General features: G+C 56.6%; 1 protein-coding gene across 1 annotated transcript in view; it reads right to left on the bottom strand.

The window, feature by feature from the left end:
* MUC4 (mucin 4, cell surface associated) overlaps positions 1-24,643 on the bottom strand; it is a 48,628-nt gene continuing 23,985 nt past the window's right edge. The window contains exons 11-28 of the mRNA XM_033213191.1: positions 23,088-23,176; positions 21,699-21,878; positions 21,426-21,551; positions 20,552-20,671; positions 19,939-20,147; positions 19,363-19,453; positions 18,594-18,761; positions 17,999-18,100; positions 17,388-17,621; positions 15,790-15,927; positions 13,733-13,914; positions 10,888-11,047; positions 9,724-9,903; positions 8,586-8,659; positions 4,653-4,717; positions 4,341-4,564; positions 2,071-2,233; positions 1-639 (exon numbers count right to left, since the gene is read on the bottom strand). Coding sequence (XP_033069082.1) covers positions 435-639; positions 2,071-2,233; positions 4,341-4,564; positions 4,653-4,717; positions 8,586-8,659; positions 9,724-9,903; positions 10,888-11,047; positions 13,733-13,914; positions 15,790-15,927; positions 17,388-17,621; positions 17,999-18,100; positions 18,594-18,761; positions 19,363-19,453; positions 19,939-20,147; positions 20,552-20,671; positions 21,426-21,551; positions 21,699-21,878; positions 23,088-23,176 — 2,710 coding nt within the window. The 3' untranslated portion in view covers positions 1-434. The remainder of the gene's footprint in view (positions 640-2,070; positions 2,234-4,340; positions 4,565-4,652; positions 4,718-8,585; positions 8,660-9,723; positions 9,904-10,887; positions 11,048-13,732; positions 13,915-15,789; positions 15,928-17,387; positions 17,622-17,998; positions 18,101-18,593; positions 18,762-19,362; positions 19,454-19,938; positions 20,148-20,551; positions 20,672-21,425; positions 21,552-21,698; positions 21,879-23,087; positions 23,177-24,643) is intronic.

Raw genomic sequence — 24,643 nt, 5'->3', positions numbered from 1 at the left:
TGAAGACACAAAAAGTTAGACAGCTTTATTAAGTAGACTTTAATTCGAAGTAAACCAGAGAGTTTTGTGTGCAGAAACATTTTGCTTAACTTAGGGCCATCACTGCATTATGAACTCTGGTGTGTGTGTGTGTGTGTGTGTGTGTGTGTGTGTGTATGCGTGTGTGCGCGCACGCGTGCACAGGCCGGTGTCCTTCTGCGGGGGTGTCTGCGTGAGGACCCATCCACGCTTGTTTGTCTTTGTGGCCTCCCCGTATGCACCTGAGCCTATGGATAAGGTATAGTCTTGTCTTGATTCCCAGTATTCACTCCCCTTGTAGAATCCTGACAGCCTTCAGTCACCTTCCCTTTTCCAGTCTCCCAAAAGCAATGGCGCCTTAAGTGTGCGGTGAGGATGGGGTGGGTCTTGAGGTAGCCTAGGCCACAGCTGCCCCTTCAAGGCGAGGCCTCAGCTGAGTGCAGGAGATAGGAGAATCTGGTCCTGGAGCAATCCCAGAAGCGCAGGACCACAAACATCCCGACCCCCAGCAGCAAGAGGCCGCCCAGGGACCCGAAGAAGATCCCGAAGAACGCGTCGAGTTTCATGCTCAGGTGCTCACAGCGCTCTCCCCAGGCCGTGTAGATGGAGAAGGACACACAGCTGGGGACCGAGAGAGAGACAGCGTGTCAGAGGCGGGAGCTCAGCCTCCCAGCCCCGCCTCTGCTGCTGGGGAAGAAGATGTTCTCTAGGAGACGCTGGGCTTGCCCCACTCTCCGGAGAGAGAGACTGAGTCAGCCCTGAGGCCGTGCTGAAGTGAGACCACCGGGCAAAGGAGGCAGTCGTGGGCTTTAAAAACATGGGCATGGGCCGGGCCTGGTGGCTCACGCCTGGAATCCCAGCACTCTGAGAGGTTGAGGTGGGCGGATCACTTGAGGTCAGGAGTTCAAGACCAGACTGGCCAACATGGTAAAACCCCATCTCTACTAAAAATACAAAAATTAGCCAGGCGTGGTGGCGCGCACCTGTAATCCCAGCTACTCGGGAGGCTGAGGCAGAATCGCTTGAACCTGGGAGGCGGAGCTTGCAGTGAGCCGAGATTGCAACACTGCACTCCAGCCTGGGCCACAGAGCGAGACTCCGTCTCAAAAACAAAAACGTGGTGTGAATTCAGCTGCGCGTGCAGTCAGCTGCGCCTGGGCAGCGGGGATGCCGACTGGCCACAGGTGGGCATGCGCAGTCACACCCCCGCCACGGCCCCGCCCCGCCCGGAGAGCTGGGCCCCGCCCCCGCTCCGCCCACCCCGTTCTTGGGCGGGATGTGGAGCTGCGGCTGGCGGAGATCGCGGAGACCAGGCCTGCGTGCGCCGGGGCTTCCTGCGCTGTTAACCAGCGGAACCCCGGGTGCAAGTTCTTTTCCCCACAAGGAGACAGCAGGGAAGCAGCAGCCGGATCAGGTGGGAGGGTTTGACTTTGGGCCTCACGCCTGTAATCTCAGCACTTTGGGAGGCTGAGGTGGGCGGATCACCTGAGGTCAGGAGTTTGAGACCAGCCTCGTCAACATGGCGAAACCTTGTTTCTACTAAAAATACAAAAATCAGCTGGGCGTAGTGGCGGGCGCCTGCAGTCACAGCTACTCGGGAGGCTGAGGCAGGAGAATGGCGTGAACCCGGGAGGCGGAGCTTGCAGTGAGCGAGAACGCGCCACTGCACTCCAGCCTGGGCGACGGAATGACACTCCATCTCAAAAAATAAAAAATAAAAAATGTTTGGCTTTGGAAACCATGCCCTGCTGCTTAACCTACTGGCTCCCGGGGCAAGTTCCTTGTCATCTTTAAGCTGCAGTTTTCTCATCTTCGAAATGGTTTCAATACCGCCTGTGGCTCCTTTGGGTTTCAGAGTTTGTAATATAGCGCCTTTATTCTCCACGCAGAGCAGGCACTCACAACTCTCCTTTCCCACTGTCCCCTCTTCCCAGGTCTCCGATCTTTCTCATTACAAAGGGAGCCATCCTAATTTCTGGACCCCTTGCGGTGTCTTGCCCAGCTTGGGTTCCCCAGCACTGTCATCCACCTCCTGGCCGCAGCCCTATGCACCTGCAGCGGGGCCCACTGGGCAGGTGCTGGCACTGGCCTCCATGGTCACAGTAGCCCCTACTGCACGGAGACACGCAGGTGAAGCCGCTCTGGGGGCTGTAGTCCAGCTCATAGCCCTTGTAGCCACTGCATTTGAAGTAAGCCTTCAGCGTGCTCACGTTCACTGTCGGGAAGGACACAGATTAACACAGAAAGCAACTGATGAACGCTAAATCAATACCTTTTCAACCACGAATTCCTTTTCAGGTGTTTCTCCTGAGAAGTAATTAGAGAGGTGCACAGATACATATGCCCCGCATATTCAGATCAGCGTGGTGGATAATAGTAACAACGTTTCAGAAGTGGGGTCGGGTTAAATAAACTGCACATCCTTACCATGGGATGACAGTTCCTATGGAAAAAGTTTCCTATGGAAAAAGTTTTCTATGGAAAATGCTTTCCTAAAGAGCGTATGCTTTGAAGGTGGCCAGACCTGGGTTGAAACTGAAACTCTGCTAGTAACTAGATGTGTAATTCAGGGAACATTCCTTAACTCTTTCAGTGTCAGTTTCCTTATCTTTAAAAGGAAATGATCATAATAGCACTTATGCGGCCGGGCGCGGTGGCTCAAGCCTGTAATCCCAGCACTTTGGGAGGCCGAGACGGGCGGATCACGAGGTCAGGAGATCGAGACCATCCTGGCTAACACGGTGAAACCCCGTCTCTACTAAAAAAACATACAAAAAATTAGCCGGGCGAGGTGGCGGGCGCCTGTAGTCCCAGCTACTCGGGAGGCTGAGGCGAGAGAATGGCGTAAACCCGAGAGGCAGAGCTTGCAGTGAGCTGAGATCCGGCCACTGCACTCCAGCCTGGGTGACAGAGCGAGACTCCGTCTCAAAAAAAAAAAATAGCACTTATGCTGCTGTGAGATTTAAATGAGGTAATATGTCCACAGTACTCAGTACACTGCCTGACTCACAGTAAGCACTCAAAAAATGGTAATGATTATTCTAACGTATTTTAAAAGATGACACTATATTCAAACCTACCATTATAATATGTCAAATGGGAATATGGATACAATATATGAGACAATCTGTTCACAATTGTTTAACGAGGAGGTTATCAAACATTAGGAATGATTTGATCCTTCAATAAAAAATCGATGTGTGAAGTTCTTAGGCATGAAAGAAAGTTCAGAAGGATATGTACAAAATATTGTTGTCTCTCTAGGGATTGGCATTACAGGGCTTTTTCCTCTTTTCTTTTTGTTAAATTTGTGTCTCCTAAAGTTTCTGCAATAAACATAGGATACTTGTATAATAAAAATTATAGGTTTTCTTTAATTGCATAGTCAGGGTTTGCCTCCCCAGGCCTCCTACCCCAACTCCCCAACATACAGTAGTTCTGAGGGATTTCACCCACTGCTCCAGGAGAGAGCAGGCTTAGCCAGGACTCTAGGAGAAGCTCTTGCTTGGTCCCAGACCCAAGTAAAACAGCACTTTCTGTTGTGTTTGGGGTGGTCACTGCCCTATTCTCTGCCCTATACAGAAAATAGGATGTGTTATTCCTTTGTTGCTCTGACAAGCTTGCCAACTTATACCTGTTCTGGGAGAACCAGGGGCTGTCAGCACTGAAAGGGGGCTCAGAAATCCCATCTCATTTTCAGATGGGGGTGCTGAGGCCTGGCCTGGGGAAGGTGCTCAGGGGTGCTGAGGCCTGGCCTGGCCTGGGGAAGGTGCTCGGGGGTGCTGAGGCCTGGCCTGGCCTGGGGAAGGTGGTGGGAGGTGTTGAGGCCTGGCCTGGCCTGGGGAAGGTGCTTGGGGGTGTTGAGGCCTGGCCTGGCCTGGGGAAGGTGGTTGCACAGGGTCACATCATTTCAGGGAAGAGTTGCCTCTGTCCCTGGCCAGTCTCCGGTCTCCAGCTTAATGTCCTGCAGCTGGAGGACAGACACGATGGGGGTGTCCTTGTGTATGTTTAAGTGCAATGGCATTTTAAGAAAACTATTAGCAATGTTATGAAAATAAATTGCTGCTGTTTTATTAGCAGCCACAGTCAGCAAGGCCTTGGCTGGGTACTTGCTCTGTGAAGCTGTATACATGTGACTGCCTTAGCGGTGCTGGCTGCTCCTGCTCTTGAATCTAAAAGGAAGCTGGATAAAATGTTCACGCTTTCTCTCAAAACCAAGCAAACAGAAAAACTCAATTAACTTGTTTGTGTGGGCGGAAGGACCTCTGTTTACCCACCCCCTGCAGTGACCCCCACACTGTCCCCGGAATGGATGGACTCACGGGCTGTCACATCCCACACGTCTTCCCTGGAGATGGGCTGGAAGACCACGTGGTTCCTGGACTCCTCACTCCTCCGTGGAACCTGGTATAAGAACGCCTCCACCACCGCAGCCAGCAGCTGGTTGTTCAGGAAGTTGATGACGGGGCCCCAAGGGCGGTACTGGAACTCTGAGATGACCATCCAGTGTTGAATGGGGCTTCCCGAGGCCGGTGCTGGGGAATTGCTGTGTAGGAGAGTGACAGTGATGGGGGCTAGGGAGTGGGGGATGAGGAAGAGGACCTGGGGGCTCAGGGGGACACAGTCCCACTTACATTCGGTTCACTTGGCTGTTGCGGAGAAAGGCCCGCATGTCCAGGGTCCCCAGTATGTATGCCACCTAGGACAGAGGATGGGGGATGGGCGGGTGGGGGTGAGGCCCCATTCAGAGGGGAGATCCCCTCCCACCTTGATGGTTGTATTCATCCCTGTTTCCTCCTGGAACGGGAGCCCCAGGACCCCAGCACATTCCTCACCATCTCTGCATCCTCGCACTCTAACCTAGCCCAGTGACTGTCTCGGGTCCTTGCTTAATAATGTCTGTTGTAAGTGAAGGGTTTTCCATTCTGTCGCCCTCCTCAGACTCGCCTCTGATGCATGACTCATGACCCCTCCCCAGTATACTGAACATGGGTTAAGTAGACCTAGGAGATCATCAGGGGCTGGGGGTGTCAAGGTGACTTAGGTGGAGTCTAAACTCAAAAGAGTACATAGTACAAATGTCAACAGATTTTACCATGTGGAGTGGGGAGTGGAGAGTGGGGAATGGGGAGTGGGGAGTGGGGAGTGGGGAGTGGGGAGTGTGGAGTGGGAAGTAGGGAGTGGGGAGGTGGGTGTGGGAGTGTGGAGTGTGGAGTGGGGAGTGTGGAGTGTGGAGTGGGGAGTGGGGAGTGGGGAGTGGGGAGTGTGGAGTGTGGAGTGGGGAGTGTGGAGTGGGGAGTGGGGAGTGTGGAGTGTGGAGTGGGGAGTGTGGAGTGGGGAGTGGGGAGTGTGGAGTGGGGAGTGGGGAGTGGGGAGTGTGGAGTGTGGAGTGGGGAGTGGGAAGTAGGGAGTGTGGAGTGTGGAGTGGGGAGTGTGGAGTGGGGATGTGGGAGTGGGGAGGGGGGAGTGGGAAGTAGGGAGTGTGGAGTGTGGAGTGGGGAGTGTGGAGTGGGGAGTGTGGAGTGGGGAGTGTGGAGTGGGGAGTGGGGAGTGTGGAGTGGGGAGTGGGGAGTGGGAAGTAGGGTGGGGAGTGTGGGGGAGGTGGAGTGGGGAGTGTGGAGTGTGGAGTGTGGAGTGGGAGTGGGGGAGTGGGGAGTGTGGAGTGGGGAGTGTGGAGGTGGAGTGGGGAGTGGGGAGTGGGAAGTAGGGAGTGTGGAGTGTGGAGTGGGGAGTGTGGAGTGGGGAGTGTGGAGTGGGGAGTGTGGAGTGGGGAGTGGGGAGTGTGGAGTGGGGAGTGGGGAGTGGGAAGTAGGGAGTGGGGAGTGTGGAGTGGGGAGTGTGGAGTGGGGAGTGTGGAGTGTGGAGTGGGGAGTGGGGAGTGTGGAGTGGGGAGTGTGGAGTGGGGAGTGTGGAGTGTGGAGTGGAGTGGGAAGTAGGAGTGGGAAGTAGGGAGTAGGGAGTGGGGAGTGGGGAGGTGGGTGGGGAGTGGGGAGTGGGGGTGTGGAGTGGGGAGTGTGGAGTGTGGAGTGGGGAGTGGAAGTAGGGAGTGGGAAGTAGGGAGTGGGGAGTGTGGAGTGTGAGTGGGGAGTGTGGGTGTGAGGTGGGAGTGGAGTAGGGAGTGGGAGTAGGGGGAAGTAGGGAGGGGGGGGGGGGGGGGGAAGTAGGGAGTGGGGAGTGTGGAGTGGGGAGTGTGGAGTGGGAGTGGGGAGTGTGGAGTGGGGAGTGGGAAGTAGGAGTGGGAAGTAGGAGTGGGGAGTGTGGAGTGGGGAGTGTGGAGTGGGGAGTGGGAAGTAGGGAGTGGGGAGTGTGGAGTGTGGAGTGTGGAGTGGGGAGTGTGGAGTGGGGAGTGGGGAGTGTGGAGTAGTGGGGATGGGAGTGGGAAGTGGGGAGTGGGGAGTGGGGATGTGTGGTGGGGAGTGGGGAGTGGGGGTGGAGTGGGGAGTGGGGAGTGGGGAGTGGGGAGTTGGGAGTGGGGAGTGGGGAGGTGGAGTGGGGAGTGGGAAGTAGGGAGTGTGGAGTGTGGAGTGGGAGTGGGGAGTGTGGAGTGGGGAGTGGGGAGTGGAAGTAGGGAGTGGGGAGTGTGGAGTGTGGAGTGGGAGTGGGGAGTGGGGAGTGGGGAGTGTGGAGTGGGAAGTAAAGGAGTGGGGAGTGTGGAGTGTGGAGTGTGGAGTGGGGAGTGGGGAGTGTGGAGTGTGGAGTGTGGAGTGTGGAGTGGGGAGTGGGGAGTGTGGAGTGGGGAGGGGGGAGTGTGGAGTGGGGAGTGGGGAGTGGGGAGTGGGGAGTGTGGAGTGGGGAGTGTGGAGTGGGGAGTGGGGAGTGGGGAGTGTGGAGTGGGGAGGGGAGTGGGAGTGGGAGTGGGGAGTGGGAAGTAGGGAGTGGGAGTGTGGAGTGTGGAGTGTGGAGTGGGGAGGGGGGAGTGTGGAGTGTGGAGTGTGGAGTGGGGAGTGGGAGTGTGGAGTGGGGAGTGTGGAGTGGGGAGTGTGGAGTGTGGAGTGGGGAGTGGGAAGTAGGGAGTGGGAAGTAGGGAGTAGGGAGTGGGGAGTGTGGAGTGTGGAGTGGGGAGTGTGGAGTGTGGAGTGGGGAGTGTGGAGTGTGGAGTGGGGAGTGTGGAGTGTGGAGTGGGGAGTGGGAAGTAGGGAGTGGGAAGTAGGGAGTGGGGAGTGTGGAGTGTGGAGTGGGGAGTGTGGAGTGTGGAGTGGGGAGTGGGAAGTAGGGAGTGGGAAGTAGGGAGTGGGAAGTAGGGAGTGGGAAGTAGGGAGTGTGGAGTGGGGAGTGTGGAGTGTGGAGTGGGGAGTGGGAAGTAGGGAGTGGGAAGTAGGGAGTGGGGAGTGTGGAGTGGGGAGTGTGGAGTGTGGAGTGGGGAGTGTGGAGTGTGGAGTGGGGAGTGGGAAGTAGGGAGTGGGAAGTAGGGAGTGGGGAGTGTGGAGTGGGGAGTGTGGAGTGGGGAGTGGGAAGTAGGGAGTGGGGAGTGTGGAGTGTGGAGTGTGGAGTGGGGAGTGTGGAGTGGGGAGTGGGGAGTGGGAGTGGGAGTGGGGAGTGGGAAGTAGGGAGTGGGGAGTGTGGAGTGTGGAGTGGGGAGTGGGGAGTGGGGAGTGGGGAGTGGGAGTGGGAGTGGGGAGTGTGGAGTGGGGAGTGGGGAGTGGGGAGTGGGAGTAGGGAGTGTGGAGTGTGGAGTGGGAGTGGGGAGTGGGGAGTGTGAGTGGGGAGTGTGGAGTGGGGAGTGGGGAGTGTGGAGTGGGGAGTGTGGAGTGGGGAGTGGGGAGTGTGGAGTGGGGAGTGGGAGTGGGGAGTGGGGGAGTGGTGGAGTGGGGAGTGGGGAGTGTGGAGTGGGGAGTGGGGAGTGTGGATTGTGGAGTGGGGAGTGTGGAGTGTGGAGTGGGGAGTGTGGAGTCTGGAGTGTGGAGTGTGGAGTGGGGAGTGTGGAGTGTGGAGTGGGGAGTGCTATGCTTGCAGTAGTAATAATAGCAATTACAAGGTTTGAATACTTGCGTGTCGGGCATGGTACTAAATGCTTGATGCACATCATTTAAACGGTGACACAGCCTGTTGCTGCAGGTGCTGTGATTGTCCCTGTGTTTACAGAGGACCTGTTATATAATGTATCTAATTAACATACCTGCTCTAGTGAGGGGCAGTGCAGAGATTTTGATTCTGGGTGTGCAGGATTCTAGAGCCTCCACCACTCAGCAGTTGTGCAACTTTGCCAGTGATTGAGGTATGGCATGGAAGCCAAGAACAGGGAGCACCCAGTTCTCTCTGGGAAGTCAGGGAAGACTCCCTGGAGGTGAAATGTCCTTTCGTTTCTTCCAGATCATACCCAAGATGCTTAGAGGTCTCGGCTGGGGTGACTTGGCACCCTGGTCTCTGCTTATGGTGAGTTAAGGTTTCTGTCCCGGCCTTCCTCACTTCCTAATGCCCTGCACCTCCCATGGGGCAAGAGGCTCCGGCCTCCTCTGGCAATTGAATCCAGATGGATGACAAGATGAAGGCCGCACAGTGATGGTTCCGCTCTGGCCTGAACCCGCCAAGCGTCCCCGCCCACCCAGAGCGCGGCCTGCAGCACTGACCGAGGCGTTGACCTCTGCCATGGAGGCATTTTCCTCTTCACTGAGCAAGAGCTGGATGACTCTTAAGGGAGGTTCTGGAGATGGGAGAAGCAAACGTATCATCACCCCACAGTTTAGCCAGACTTACCCAAGATGTCCGTCGGGCCAGCCCAGGGTGACTGCTCCATTCCGCAGTGACAGGTCACTGAAGACCCCGGAGAAGTGGCCCTCACCCTAGCGCTCACTCCACTATGCCCCGGGCCTCCCGCCGCTCATCTCACTGAGCCAACTGTGAGGTCTCTGCCTCCGTCCTTCCTCCACAGGCCACACAGCCCCGTGGTCCTTGCTGTGACAGCTGCCCTTGCCAGCTCCTACAGCCCGCACCTTACACCATCCCAGAGAAATCCAGAGCTCTGTCCTGTGACCCCAGAGCTTCCCCATCCCGTTATCATATCCCATTCCCCAAAGATGCGAGGAGTGTGGCGGTGAGAAGGTGGGGCCCGGGGATGAGAGGGCGGAGCCTGGGTGGAGCGTGGGGGTGAGAGGGCGGAGCCTGGATGGAGCGTGGGGGTGAGAGGGCGGAGCCTGGGTGGAGCGTGGGGGTGAGAGGGCGGAGCCTGGGTGGGGTGCGGTGGTGAGAGGGCGGAGCCTGGGTGGAGTGGGGGTGACAGGGCGGAGCCTGGATGGGGTGAGAGGGTGGAGCCTGGGTGGAGCGTGGGGGGTGAGGGCGGGGCCTGGGTGGAGTGGGGGTGAGAGGGCGGAGCCTGGATGGGGTGAGAGGGTGGTGCCTGGGTGGAGTGCGGGTGAGAGGGCGGAGCCTGGATGGGGTGAGAGGGTGGAGCCTGGGTGGAGCGTGGGGGTGAGCGCGGGGCCTGGGTGGAGTGGGGGTGAGAGGGCGGAGCCTGGATGGGGTGAGAGGGTGGAGCCTGGGTGGAGCGTGGGGGTGAGAGGGCGGAGCCTGGGTGGAGTGGGGGTGAGAGGGCGGAGCCTGGATGGGGTGAGAGGGTGGGGCCTGGGTGAGCGTGGGGGTGAGCGCGGGGCCTGGGTGGAGTGGGGGTGAGAGGGCGGAGCCTGGATGGGGTAAGAGGGCGGGGCCTGGGTGGAGCGTGGGGGTGAGAGGGTGGAGCCTGGGGAGAGTGTGGGGGTGAGAGGGCGGTACCTAGGTGGACAGTTGGACTGAAGTTGTTCCCAGCCAGGAAGCAGAGGCTATCGGTGAAGGCCGGGGGGCAGGTGCACGTGGGCTGGCAGCCCAGAGTCTGGGAGATGTAGCAGTGGCCTTGATTGTAGCAGTAATTCACAGGGCAGGACTGGTTCCGACACAGGAAAGGGCTCCCCGGAGCTGCAGAGCGAGCAGGGAGGTCAGCAGCAGCGCACTGGGGCAGCGGAGGGAGAGTCCAGCCCGTGGAAACCCGCTCCGGGACAGGCCTGCTTTCTTTCCCCCAGTGTTCTGCTGTGGGCCACTCAGAACCCCAAACCATCCTTCCCCACTTTTCCGGGCGTTTCTCTGCAGGGCAACCCCTTTCCTCGGCCAGGCAGGTATTCTTCGACTTACAGAGAGGGACTGGAGTGTTTCTCAGACCTTCTGCTTCAGAAAGGACCCTGAAGGCTGGCAGAGGAGGGGCCCCCAGCCGACTTTCCTCACGCCCTCCCCTCTCACTTCCATCTCCTTGTCTGCGTTTATAAAATCTGCGGTTCTACCCACTCTGGCCTCGGCTCTGAAGGCACAGTGATCTCTAGATTTTATTTGGTTGCCTAAGGGGGCTTGGTAAAGGCCTTGCTGTGATCTCCCTCATCAGACTCTGATGGTTCAGAGCGGGAGGAACAGATGGCTGGGAGGACTCAAAGGGAAAATCAGGCACCTTTGCTGCCGGATCCCCACGCCAGCCCCTCCAAACGTCCTGACTTGTGAGATGCAGAGATCCTGGGCCTCGTGTCTCTGAAGACCCCCAGGGAGCCCGAGGACCCAGCTTGCCCGGTTCCCGGGCCGCTGCTGAAGTCTCCTCCCCTGGGCAGACCATCTTCAGTCTTTTGCCCAGGGTTTCCCCAGTCAATGCCTCAGGGATGCTCAGCCCCGTCCCCTCCCCTGTGCCTGGACAACCTCTTCTCCTTCAGCACCACACCATCCACCACCCCCTTTCCAGGCCTACCTAGATTTCCCATTACCTACCTAGATTTCCCATACCTGCCTAGATTACCTACCTAGATTGAGCATTCTAAAGGCTTGCCGGAAAAGGGAGAGAAATGGTTTGCCTTTGGCTGTCTACACCCTTGAGCTATGAGCTGCTCCCAGATGCCCCTCCTCCAGGCCCTGTTCCCGGCTCACCAGCGCAGTGCCGCCCATCCCCAGTCAGGTGTGGAGGGCAGGCCTCGCAGCCCTTCCCAGGAATGCAGCGGACACTCGGGAAGCATGGCTCCTCACAGGCGTCCTTGGAGCGCTCGCAGTAGCGGCCGAAGGTGCCCCCGTCACACTTGCAGCCGGCCACCTGGAGGAGGGTTGCTGATCACGGGCGGCCAGGAGACCAAACTGGTAAGGGCTTCTGGGTGTTTCTGACTGACCCCTTTGGCCTGGGAACCTGTGGACCCTGCCTGAGTCATGTCTCAGCTCCACCAGCACCTGGTGAGTACCTTCTTGACCAGGCCCTGGGGCTGCAAGGCCCTGCCTAAAGCCACACGGTAGTCCTGCCCATTTGGCCTCCCCGGTTCATTATTTACCCTGACTCCCTGCCTGGCCCTGCACCAGGATTTCAGCCTCTTCCCTCTCACACTCTAGCTCTTTGCCTGAAATCCTTTCTAGAGTAAGACGGGGGATGTGTGAATAATTGAAGCATTAATGAATGAATGAATGTATCCATGTATCTATGTATGTATCCATGTATGTATATATCCATGCATGTATGTATCAATCTACATATGTATCCATGTATGTATGTATCAATGTATGTATATATCATGTATGTATCATGCATGTATCATGTATGTATGTATGTTCTATTGCTTGAAAACTGGATTCCTCATTTATTTATTTATTTTGAGACAGGGTCCCACTCTGTTGCCCAGACTGGAGTGCAGTGTCTTGATCTCGGCTCACTGCAAACTCCACCTCCCAGGTTCAAGCCATCCTCCCACCTCAGCCTCCTGAGGAGCTGGGACTATAGGCATGTACTACTATGCCCGCTAATTTTTGTATTTTTCTTTTTCTTTTTTTTATGAGACAATCTCGTTGTGTTTTCCAGGCTGCAGTGTAATGTCTCGATCTCGGCTCACTGCAATGTCCCCCTCCCGAGTTAAAGCAATTCTTGTGCCTCAGCCTCCCAAATAGCTGGGATTACAGGCATACACCACCACGCCCAGCTAATTTGTTTATTTTTAGTAGAGACAGCGTCTTGCCATATTACCCAGGCTGGTCTCAAAGTCCTGAGCTCAAGCAATCCACCTGCCTCAGGCTCCTATGTGGCCTGCAAACTGGATTTCATATAAGCTGACATTTTGACCTCCGTTGCTGACTCCCAAACCAAGAAGACAGAACCTCCCTGCTAAGTACTGAGAAAACGCAGCAACCAGAACAACAGCCCAGCAAAGGCTGTGGCTCCAATACCTCACCAAGCTCCCTGCACTCCCCTTTCTAACTCCCTTACTGAAGCAACTCGGGGCATCTCCAGAATAGTAGATTGATTTTAATCTGTCTTTTTCCCATTGTGTATTTTATCCTTTTCTACCCCCCACCCCACCAACCATCACTACCTCTATCCAAGTCCCCATTCTCTGCTCATGCTTCAGAAGGATGTGTATGTGTCTGTGTGTGTGTGTGTGTGCATGTGTGTGTGTGTGTGTGTGTGTGTGTAAGGGGTGAAGGAGGTGGTTTTGTGTTGCCAGATAAACACTTTCTGGCTCTTCCTTTACAACCAAAAGTAAAAATTAAAAAGCAGATAGGACAAGAGTCGTGGAATTAGGCTAAGTATCTTGGCTAGAAACATGGAGAAGTAATTTCTCCAAACTGGAAAAGATGTTTCTCTTAGCCGGAGGGAGAGAGTAAAAGAGAAAGCAAAGGGGCTTGGAGGTGTCAAGATAGAGCGACCAGCAGCTCTCTTCCCAGCACCGTGATGATGACATCCTAGGGAGAAATGGCTGTGGGGTGCTTCTAGGCAGACAGGACCGTAAGCGGCCTCGTAAAAGGTGTCCTGTGTCTGCGTAAGGCACAGAAGCAGCAGAGCCTCTCCCTGGGTCTGAAGGGGAAGTGGGGCAGAGCTGTGATGGAAACCTGTGTGAACTCATGCCCAGGGACCCCATGACCACCTTCCACCCCACACCGCAGGGCCCTCTGCTGAGCTTTGCCACAGAGCTGTGGAACTGGGAACCACTGGGCACTGTGAGAAAGACTGAGGTGGAAGCTACCGGCCAGCCTGGCAGAGGGGAGGTGGGAGAGAAAAATCCAGTTGAACTATAAGCAATCAAGTTTCTTTATTTCTCTTTCTTTCCTTTTCTTTCTCTCTCTCTTTCCTTTCCTTCCTTCTTTCTTTCTTCTTTCTTTTTCTCCAATAAAGAAAGTTTCTTTCTTTCTCCTTCCTTCCTTCCTTCCTTCCTTCCTTCCTTCCTTCCTTCCTTCCTCCTTTCCTTTCCTTTCCTTTCTTTCTCTCTCTTTCTCTCTTTCTTTCTTTCTGTCTGTCTCTCCTTTCCTTTCTTTCCTTCCTTCTTTCTTTCCTTTCTTTTCATTATTTCTTTTTGAGATGGAGTCTCACTCTGTTGCCCAGGCTGGAGTGCAGTGGCGCAATCTTGGCTCACTGTAACCTCCACCTCCCGGGTTCAAGCGATTCTCCTGCCTCAGCCTCCCAAGTAGCTGGGACTACAGGCGCCCGCCACCATGCCCAGCTGATTTTTGTATTTTTAGTAGAGATGGGGTTCCACCATGTTGGTCAGGATGGTCTCGATCTCCTGACCTTGTGATCCCCCTGCCTCAGCCTCCAAAAGTGCTGTGATTAAAGGCATGAGCCACTGTACCCGGCCAGAAAGTTCTCTTTCTTCCCATGTGAGTTTATGGCCTGAGACTGGAATCTGCTCCACCCACCTCCCAACACAGACACACCCAGGAGAGGCAGAATCACAGCATCCGTTCCACTCCTGTTTCCTCTCCCCTAGGCACAGAAACTCCTCACCTGCCTCCCAACACTCACCTCCAGGGAGGAGTTGCCCACCCTGCTGGTCTGGTTGTACAAACACTGGCTCTCTGCATTGCAATGGCAGACCACAGTCCTGGGCTGGAGTGCAGATGCCAAGCCAATCTTGGCACTTCTTGCTAGAATCTCCAGAGTGAATGGCTCCAACGACTTGGGTGTCCATAGCAACGTCCCATTCTCTGTCCCGGGGAAGATGAGAACATGGAGAGCCGGGAGACTCCTCAGCTCTGTGGTCTGATGCATCCTCATCTAACACCCTGATTGCTGGTGCGGGGCTTCTCCCACCCCTCTCAGGCCACCCTCCCCACTCCCCAGACAAATCTCATTGGTCATTTCCTTTGAGCAAGGCTGGTATCGGGGTGATCCTGGTCACGCTCCCAGCTGGAAGGAGGTGGCACCAGTCCAACATACTGATTGTAACAGGGGACACCACAGAAGGAAAAGCAGTTTCTCCCTGAAGAAACCCCAAAGGGCAGCCCTCGCTGGACTTGCACCAGGATGGGACATCCTGGGGGTGGAGGATCAAGGCCAGGATCCTCCAGGCACCTCCCCAGGCTATGCTGCCAGCCAAACCAGCTTCATTCTCACAGCAGCCTCATCCTTTGCCCTGATTTCTCACCCACCCCCCATTTCCTGGACCTTTCCCAGACACCCCCTTCAGACCCCACACTGCAGTGAGACACTGCCACACATCTTCTGATCCAACCTAGACCTTTCCCAGACACCCCCTGCAGACCCCACACTGTAGTGAGACACTGCTACACATCTTCTGGTCCAACTTACATGTTTCAAGAAAATAGGAAAGTCTCCCTAGAACAGCAGATTGAAAGGAAGTGACAGAGAATAGACACAATTTCCAGACTATCGTCCTCCACGGATGGAGCCCGCGGAGAATAAAATCTCCCAACGCCATCGTCTTGCACCTGGAAGGACGCACGAGGGCCAAAATTGTCTCACAACTGGGAGGACGCATGTGAGGCAAAAGGGATGTGGGCAAAGCAGTCCCTTCTGACACACGGAGAGAAAGAACATCAGGCAGAGGCAAAGAAATGCAGATATGCCCCCTGGGGCTTTGGTTTAGCCAAGAACAGCCACCCGCAGAATTAGTGCTGACAACAGACAGCGGCATCGCTTGTGCTGGGACCCCTTGGCCCTGATCATGGATGCAGGGCTCAGGGTCTCGAACACCTTTATGGGGAGCGAGCGATGGTACTTTACTGGGTCCTAGCCCAGGAAACCAGACAAGGAGAGACACAGCTAGGTAAACACGGTTACCAGACATAAAAAGAGGAAGAAAGGTACCAAATGAAAGTATTTTTTATATTTCTTTAAATCTTGTCCTACATTAGATCCTTCCTTTAATAGATATAAAAATGTTGTAAATTGGTCATTTTAAATGTTGCACTTGATTATTCTAATAATTTGGTGAATGCATAATGATTAAAGATGACTGCGTACGATCAGATTGAGATTAAATGATCTTTGAGTCAGTTTTTTTGTTGTTGTTGTTGTTGTTTTTTTGAGATGGAGTCTCGCTCTATTGCCCAGGCTGGAGTGCAGTGACGCGATCTCAGCTCACTGCAACATCTGCCTCCTGGGTTCAAGCAATTCTTTTGCCTCAGTCTCCCGAAGAGCTGGAATTACAGGCACCTCCCACCATGCCTGGCTATTTTTTTGTTTTTTTAGTAGAAATGGGGTTTCACTGTGTTGGCCAGGCTGGTCTTAAACTCCTGTCCTCAGATGATCCACCCGCCTCGGCCTCCCAAAGTGCTGGGATGACAGGTGTGAGCCACCGCGCCCGGCCTTGAATCAGTTCTATGTGCCCAGATTCACTCTAGCTATCTGACTAAATCACCATAAGCCTGTCACTACTACTTACTGGGAGGCACCTATTTGAGTTATACGTATCGTTCCTCAGAAATGACGGTCCTGGATATTCAAATGAAAGAGTGACGGCAAGTTTTGCTGGGTATAGCAATGCAAAATTTCCCAAAGTTTGACTCTGACCTTATCCCCTACCCACCTCCACACTCTCCCCAGCCAAACATTCTTACCAAAGAGCTTAAAGTCAGTACAGTTGTCTCCGAGCGTGAAGGTGGCATCCTCAGCGTTGCTGGTGTACTGAATCAGCGTGGTCTGCCCCTTGTAGGCTTCAACCACACGACCACCATTGATGGAGGGCGGGTACTGATCTGAAACACAAAGAGAGGATGGGGGTTCCGAGGGAGGGCAGTCTCCTGCTTTATCAGCCTCCTCTCTTTCTCAACTCTAATATGTGTGAGGCATTCCCAGGACTGTGCCCCACCTCTGGAAGAAGGAATTATTCTGCGTACCTGCTCTCGACTGACACATAGCAGGCTGGGACTGTACTGCCCACCTAGCCAAATCTTTAGCCTCTCTCTCTCTCCCCCAACCTCCTCAAAAAGAGCTCCTTTCAGATTCTTTCCTGAACATGGTGCTATGCTGGGTATGACAAAAAGTGACAGAAAGCAGATTTGTTTAGACCATTACAGAGTTGTACCTTTGGCAAAGGGCTGAAAACCTGAAGGGTGCGGGCGTGGTGTCTCACGCCTGTAATCCCAGCACTTTGGGAGGCTGAGGCCGGCAGATCATCTGAGGTCGGGAGTTCAAGACCAGCCTGACCAACATGGTGAAACCCTGTCTCTACTAAAAATGCAAAATTAGTCAGGCATGGTGACGGGCACCTGTAATCCCAGCTACTCAGGAGGCTGAAGCAGGAGAATCGCTTGAACCCAGGAGGCAGAGGTTGCGGTGAGCCGAGATCACACCACTGCACTCCAGCCTGGGCGACAAGAGTGAAACTCTGTCTTAAAAAAAAAAAAAAAAGAAGAAAGAAAAAAACCTGGAGGGTCACATCTAAACGGACATCGCATTTGTCCAGAAACAGAGAGGGAGTGAAACCTTTTCACGGGTCTGTTTCTCGGAGCCCTGCCATTTCCATTTCATAGTTGGTTCACGCATTCATTCAGTCAGTCATTTAACAAATATTTATTGAGCTAAGTGGCTGGCATTGCTCTGGGTAGTGAGGATACAGTCACAAATGAATAATAAAAAAGATACCTGTGAAAATTATAAAATATGTTGAGTAATTATAAATGCTAAGAAAAAAATAAAGCAGGGAAGGCAAACAGGAAGTGTGAGTGAATGTGCCTTTTAGACAGGGCGGCCAAGAGAGCCCTCGCTGAGGAGGGGACATTGGAATAAAGACATAAAGGAGGTGAGGGGCAAGCGTGTGGCTGTCCAGGGAAGGAAAGCATTCTAGGCGAGAGAACAGCACCTGTGAAGCCTGAGAGCTGAGCGCGCATGCCTGGTGTGTTTGAGGAACACAGAGGAGCCTGCGGGGCTGGAGTGGAGGGAGCTGGGAAGGGGTCCAGCACTAGGATGGAGTGGAGGGAGGTGGGAAGGGGTCCAGCACTAGGAGAAGAGCTCTGAGAAGCCGAACCGGGCCAAAGGCCACTGCTAGGATGGAGAGAGCGGGGGAAGCCACTGGAGGGTCTGAGCAGAGGAATAACAGGAGCAAAAGAATCTGTTCAGTGAATGCAGATGCACAAGGTAAAGCAGGGTCAGGGAAGGGCAGCTCCTCATCTGCTTCTGACTCTGAAAAGGCCTCCCGGGGCCTTGGGCCACTTACTGAGGGTGGCGTTCACCTGCTTGTAGGTTTTGCTGATGGCCCTCGTGTGAAATCCGATGCTTGCGTTGCGCAGGGCCAGGGTGTCATAGATGCATGAGCTGTCTCCATGACAGTTGGAGATCAAATCTTCAGCCCAGGAGCTGTTTTTTTGCAGTTGTGAGTAGAAAACAGGGGTGAAGTTGGAAGGCAGCTGGTCATTCCTCTTGCCAAGGAAGCCTGTCCCGTTGATCTGCCCTGTAACACACAGAGCGTGATGGTACCAGGCATGGCACTCAGCCTTATTCCTTCTGTGTCCACCCCTACCCCTCACTTTATGTGGCTTGGAGCGGGGCGGTGGGAGTGCAGGGCGACAGCGGTTTCTAGCTTCTGAGTCTGGAAACGCCTGCTGCAGTGAGAGAGGACACTGGACCTACCCCATTCTCTCCTCCAGCTAGAGAAAGGCAGGTGGGCTGGTGGTGGAGGGGACAGTCCTGGGGGGGCGGGATGGGGCATAGATTCCTCAGACCTTAGGGAGGATGGAGGTCTGCTTCCTACAGGGCTGAGGGGGACCACCTAAACATACAGGCTCTCTTTACCTGCCCCTTCTGCCCCAAGACCCTGCCCAGACTCACAGGTCATTCCGTAGTGGAAAAGCATCTCCTCAGAGCTCCCTGGGGGAATGGTGGAGCCATTGGGCATCCTGAAGTCGTCCTCCGGATTGTTATTCCAGACTCCTGAGAGACAGAGTGGGAGGTTGGCCACCCTGGGCACACAGCTGTCCCGTTCCTGGGGAGCATCCAGTGAACGCAGTGGGGAGCGGCAGCCTCTGCCATTGCACCTGCTGCCAGGCCTCCAGGGGAGCCGGGAGGACGGGCCCTCACACCCTGCCCGTCTGCCTTCGGGAGGGGTGGGAGGAAACGCGGGCAGCCATGGAGGAGGGCAGGAGGATGTGGGAGGCAAGAGGAAAGGGCGAAAGGATGGCTGTGCCCCCCGCCCCCGACTCCCCGGAGCCCACTCCTGATGCTCCCTTAGAGCGGGAGGTGACCAGAAAGGGGGCCTCGGTGGAGGCTGGAGAAGCCCCTCCGCTCCCAGCCGGCTCCGTGCCCCGAGGGTTCTGCTCCAAGGAGGCGGAGAAAGGGAGGCCGAGCAGGGCTGCCCAGGCCGCGGGCGTGGGGGTCCGAGCTCCGGCTCCGCAGAGCCTCAGAGGCAGGTCCGCGCCGCCCTCACCCAGGAGCCCCTCCGTGCGGTTCTGGTACTCGGGCGGGAGGCTGGCGGAGGCGTGGAGGATGTTGGAGAGCGCGGTCACCGAGACCGCGGCGCAGCCGTCGAAGCTGGCAGAGACCACGGAGCCGTGGCGGCTCAGGAGGACTCCGGTGGCGTTGAACGTCCCCTGGCCTGGAGCATCGGGAGGGCGCGGAGAGGAGCCAGGTCGGCACCGCGGCCCCCACGGAACCCGCGCCCGGCCCGGCCCGCACCACCCCTCCACCTCCCCTCACCCCTCCCTCCCCTCCCCCTCCCCCCCCTCCCCCCCCCCCCTCCCCTCCCCCTCCCCTCCCCCTCCCCCTCCCCTCCCCTCCCCCTCCCCTCCCCCCCCCCTCCCCTCCCCCTCCCCTCCCCCTCCCCTCCCCCTGCCCCCCCTCTCCCCTCCCCCTCCCCCCTCCCCTCCCCCTCCCCTCCCCCTCCCCTCCCCCCTCCCCTCCCCCTCCCCTCCCCCTCCCCTCCCCCTCCCCCCTCTCCTCCCCCCCTCCCCTCCCCCTCCCCCTCCCCCTGCCCCTGCCCCTGCCCCTGCCCCACAGGGCTGAAGCCGGGAGGATCTGCACGGAAGGCGGAGAAGAGGCCGGCGAGCTGCAGGCCCCGCTCCGGGAAAAGAGGCTGCGCACACTTGGCCCTGCACCGCCACGCCCTGGACCCTGCACCGCCACGCGCTCGGCCCTGCACCGCAACACGGCTTCCCGCCCAGCTCGCTGCTCCCGGAGGTAGACGCTCCCCAGCCCACCTCCGCCGTCTTCATGGCCAGGCTCAAATGTCACAGTCTGGTTATCCAGCAGGACATGGATTCCATCATGAGGCTCAAGGAGCCATTGGACCTGGAAGGAGATGGGAAGGGGTCTGAGCCCGACCCGCAGGTGGAGCCGACGCCCAGGCGAGCGGCTGGGAGAGCCCCCGGGGCTGGAAGCTGCGCCCTGGGCCTGGAGGAAGGCGCTGGAGGCCGCGGCCCGAGTGATGCCAGCCCCGTCTACCGTGTGCTCCGCAGGGCCAGGCATGGTTTTCGGATTATCCCCTTTAGTCTCACAACAGCCCGTGAGGCAACAAGAATGTTATCCCCATTCGTACTAGGAGAAAACCAAGTTAAGTAGTTTCTTCGAAGCCAAACAGCTGGGAAACCGTGGCGCCAGAGCCCTAATCCCCCATCCCCACGATTTCCTCCGGGACAGCTGCGCGGATGGCGTGTGGCCTCCCTCCCTCCTGCCCGGCTTCCTCTTCTTCGCTGTCTTCCTTCTCCTCAGCCTCAGTATGTGGCTGAAGGTCCCTGTGGATGGAATGCAGGGAGGTCCCCGCGCCCCTCACTCACCGTCACGGGGCCCAGGCTGCTAGAGCGGTACTGAGCCGCAAAGGCGATGAAGTTGGTGGCCTGGGCTGAGCCAGTCTGGGCCGTGCGGCCCTGCAGCAGGAAGGAGGAGTTCCTGTCCTGGGCCCTGATCAGCAGGAAGTCCCCCAGCCCATTGAAGGTGTAGTTGACACCATCCAAGGTGGTGATGTGGGGGTCCCCGAACATCCAGGCTGGGGGGAAAAAAGAGATGCCGCCTCAGCATGACAAACCAAGCGCCCGGCTGAGATTCCTCACTGCAGTCCGGGGGGGCACCTGTCAGGAGAACTCAGGGCTGAGATTCCTCACTGTAGTCAGGGGGGACACTTGTCCAGGTGGACTTAGCACGGGAGATGTTCACGGAGCACAGATTCCTCCCCTCAAGTCCCCTTGCACTTTTGTGCCCCACTATTCTCACTCCTTCCCCAACACCAGGTACAAAGCCCCTCCACTGGCCGTCCGCCCATCATTGGCGTCATCTCCATCTTCCCTTGTGGCCACAGCTCTGCCCCTACTCCTCATGCAGATGCCACCTCCTGGAAGCCCAGAAGCTCCCCCTCCCCAGAGGCTCTGCCTGGGCCTGGGCCTTGATGCTCACCGGGCCGTGGGGGTCTGTATGTAGCGCAGCCCACGCGGGGCCGCCTCTGCTGGTACAGGGCACAGAGGTAGGGCTTGTCATTCCAGAGGCAGCACCAGCTCTGCGGTTCCAGTTCCTGGGCTGCAGAGAAGAGCAGTGAGTCGGGGAGGCTGAGGACCTGGAGAACCCAGCCGGAGAGCCTGGTGGCAGGGCAGGGCAGTGTCGGTGGAGAGCTGGGTAGGACGGGGTGGTGTTGGTGGCAAGAGCATGGCTTTGGAATCCAGCACGGCCCTTTCATGACCCTGGGCAGTGGACAGGGTGCTGTCTCTTGCAGGCACTGGGACCGCTGTGCAGCAGGGTGCATGGTAGGAGCTAAGCAGATTTCCTGTCTTGAGGGTGGACAGCCAAGTACTGACGCTCTCAACGTGATGGGAGTGGGGAGGGCATGGCTGACAGTCAGGGAACTGTGGAGACTGCCAAGGGACAGGGGAGAGAACAGGAGGACACAGACCATGTGAGCCCACACCCCTGTGCTCTCCAGCTCCCTTGGAGGGTCTCTGCGGGAGCTGATTCTCAGTCTCCCCCCAAACATCCTGCTCATCTGGGTCTACAGGGACAGGGTCAGCCTAGGCGCTCTCTTCTTGCCTGGAGAGATGGCCCCACTCTGGCCTAGGGATGCGGAGCCAGGTACAGAGATGGGGAAAGAGGCACTCAGCTCACACATCCCCGAATGTCCTCTGGTGGGGATGTTGGAAACTTCCTAATGTTACCAGATCAGGAAATGGAGGCCCAGAGAGGGGGAGGGTCTGGGGAGGAATGAGGACAAGAGGCTTCATGCTGAGGGTCCCCTGCTTGGCTGGGAAGGTGGGGTTGAGATCTCCACAGACTCACGCACCGAACTGCCAGGGACGCTGCACGTGCCAGCCTTCACGAAACTCTCCCCAGGGCCCGTAGCTGCAGCACACGCCTCCTCGCCAGGAGGTGAAGCTGCACAGCTGCCTGCTGCTGAGGCCCCAGAGACCTGAAACAAGTCCAGTCCCACTCAGGCCCAGGCCGGGGCTGCCAGGGGCGGGGCGGGAACAAGCAGGGGCTGTTTCTGGGGAGAGGCTGAGGGCACGAGCAGAGAGGGTGGTGGGTGAGCTTGCGGGGGACGGGAAGGAGGTGTCACCTATGCTGACGGGTTGGAATCGTAAGTCCCATCGTCCCTGCTGCCAGGAACAAGGGCAGGAGGCCTGGTTCCAGCCCCAGCTGGGCCACCGAGGCTGGCTCTTCAGCCACTGCAGGCACTTGAGACGGTAGTTGGGCCTTTCTTCTCGGTGTAGCCTGTAGAACTGCAGCCCTCGGAGGCCTGGGGTCCAGAGATGGGGAGAGAGAAAGGGCTTATCCAGGGCCTGGGGCTGGGGTCAGGGGATGGGGAGGGAGAAAGGGTTTATCCAGGGCCTGGGGCTGGGGTCAGGGGATGGGGAGGGAGAAAGGGCCCAAGTCAGGTGGGCAAGGAGGCCTCCCCCAAAGCCCATTGCTTGACTTAGTGTCTGCTTCTTTACCAAAAGTGGTTGCCACAGAACAAATAGAACTGGTTTTACACTTCACAATTCACGTGGCTGGTTTCTAAGGCTAACCTGTCCTTTATCCTATCACATTTTGGAAACTAGTGTTTCTTTCCCACTGGGGCCTCTGGACTGAGTCGGAGAAGGCGCCATCGTCTCCCTCTTGACACTTGTCTTTCTACCCACATGAAAGCTCTTTGAGAGCAAACATAGTTGATCTTTTTCCTTTTTAAAATGTTTCTGGCTGTTAGCACAGTGTCCAGCACGCAGCAGGTGCCCAGTAAATGATGATGATGAATGTCGGCCTCTCCTTGGTAGATTCTCTCTGAGATGGAGTCTCGCTCTGTCACCCAGGCGGGAGTGCAGTGGCGCGATCTCGGCTCGCTGCAACCTCCACCTCCCGGATTCAAACGATTCTCCTGCCCCAGCCTCTCGAGTAGCTGGAATTACAGGTGTGCGCTACAACGCCCGGCTAATTTTTGTGTTTTTGGTAGAGACAGAGTTTCACCATGTTGGTCAGGCTGGTCTCAAACTCCTGACCTCAAGTGATCCACCCGCCTCAGCCTCCCAAAGTGCTGGGATTACAGGCGTGAGTCACAGCGCCCTGCCGGTAGATTTTCTTAAAGGATCTCACCTGGGTTCTCATTCCTGCTCTGGACAGGACACTTGGAGAATTGTCTGAACTGCCCATTCAAATCCCACCTCCCACAAGACCCTGTCCTCACTTCCAGGATCTGGGCCCCCCGAGAGCCCTCTTGGATTGGTTCATCTGAGGGAGAAGATGCAGCCCCCTCTGAGACTGTGCTGTGTCCAGGGGTGCAGGAGGTACCAGCTGCTCCCTGGGTGGTGCCACATCCCACCTAGACCTGTAGGAGGTTGGACTGTGCAGGGAGGCCCTTCAGGACGGTGGCGACGTTAGGGAGCTGCCCTCTAGGACTGCGGTGGGGTGTGGGCTGGAGGACACACGAGGGCTTGAGACCAGCTCAGGTGTGATAAGGTGGCACTTTTACCTGAGCTGGAATTCAGGAATCTATCAGGGCGATACTTCTCCCACACTGGCTGGGACATCAGTGGGCTGTTTTCGAAATAGCCGTCTCCACTGCAGGAAAGGAGAGACTCTCTCAGGCCTCTGCCATGCACAGGCTCTTGCCTTGTGGTTGCAAGGCGTCTGTTCATCCCGCTAGCTGGCCAGCAGCTGGTCAGCCAGCTAGGCGGGCAGTGGGTCAGTGGGTCAGCCAACCCCCATTGGAGCCCTAGCACTGAGCAGCAGAGGGGACAAGACGGATGGGCAGAGGTAGGAGGCTCTAACCAATTCCACATCTGATCGCTTCTGCAAGAAACTGGCAGGTCCGCTTGGTCATGAGACGGGCATGAAAACAACAGAGTTCAGGCCTCATTTCTGTTTGTTTCCCTTCAACAAGCAGAGGGTTTGGAGCAGGACAGACTCTAGGGACAGTGTATTGTGATGGTTAAGAGCCAGTTTCTGGAGTTAGGCAGTGACGGATTCAACTGCTGATCCCCACACTTACTAGCTTGGTGACCACGGACAAGTTACTGACCCTCTCTGATTCTTAGTTTTCACATCTGTGTAAAAGGGATTACAGTAGCACCTACCTACATGGGACAGTGAGGATTCAATGCAGTAACATCTGCAAATCCCTCAGAACTGAGTGAGGCCTCGATACAACAGGTGCTGCCACTGCCGCCACCACCACCATCAACAACAACAACACTACCACCACCACCACCACCTCCACCGCCAACACCACCACCACCATCACCACCACCGCCAACACCACCACCACCACCACCACCATCGCCACCACCACCATCGCCACACCACCATCACACCACCACCACCACCACCACCACCCACCATCACCACCACCACCACCATCACCACCAATACTACCACCATCACCACCACCGCCAACACCAACACCACCGCCAACACTACCACCACCACCACCATCACCACCAACACTACCACCATCAGCACCACCACCAACACCAATACCATCACCAACACCAACACTACCACCATCACCACCACCACTGCCACCACCACCACTGCCAACACTACCACCATCGCCACCACCACCAACACTACCAACACTGCCACCATCACCACCTCCACCACCACCATCACCACCACCACCACTGCCTCCACCACCACCACCAACACTACCACCATCAGCACCACCACCAACATCAATACCATCACCAACACTGACACTACCACCATCACCACCACCACTGCCACCACCACCACTGCCACACTACCACCATCGCCACACCACCAACACTACCAACACTGCCACCATCACCACCTCCACCACCACCATCACCCCCAACACTACCACCATCAGCACCACCACCAACACCAATACCATCACCAACACCAACACTACCACCATCACCACCACCACTGCCACCACCACCACTGCCAACACTACCACCATCGCCACCACCAACACTACCAACACTGCCACCATCACCACCTCCACCACCACCATCACCACACCACCACCACTGCCTCCACCACCACCACCAACACTACCACCAT

This window comes from Trachypithecus francoisi, unplaced genomic scaffold (genome assembly GCF_009764315.1).
Source record: "Trachypithecus francoisi isolate TF-2019V2 unplaced genomic scaffold, Tfra_2.0 Lachesis_group0, whole genome shotgun sequence".
Taxonomy (NCBI): domain Eukaryota; kingdom Metazoa; phylum Chordata; class Mammalia; order Primates; family Cercopithecidae; genus Trachypithecus; species Trachypithecus francoisi.
The sequence above is the reverse complement of the archived record's forward strand: the minus strand, read 5'-3'. Positions and strand labels throughout refer to the sequence as shown.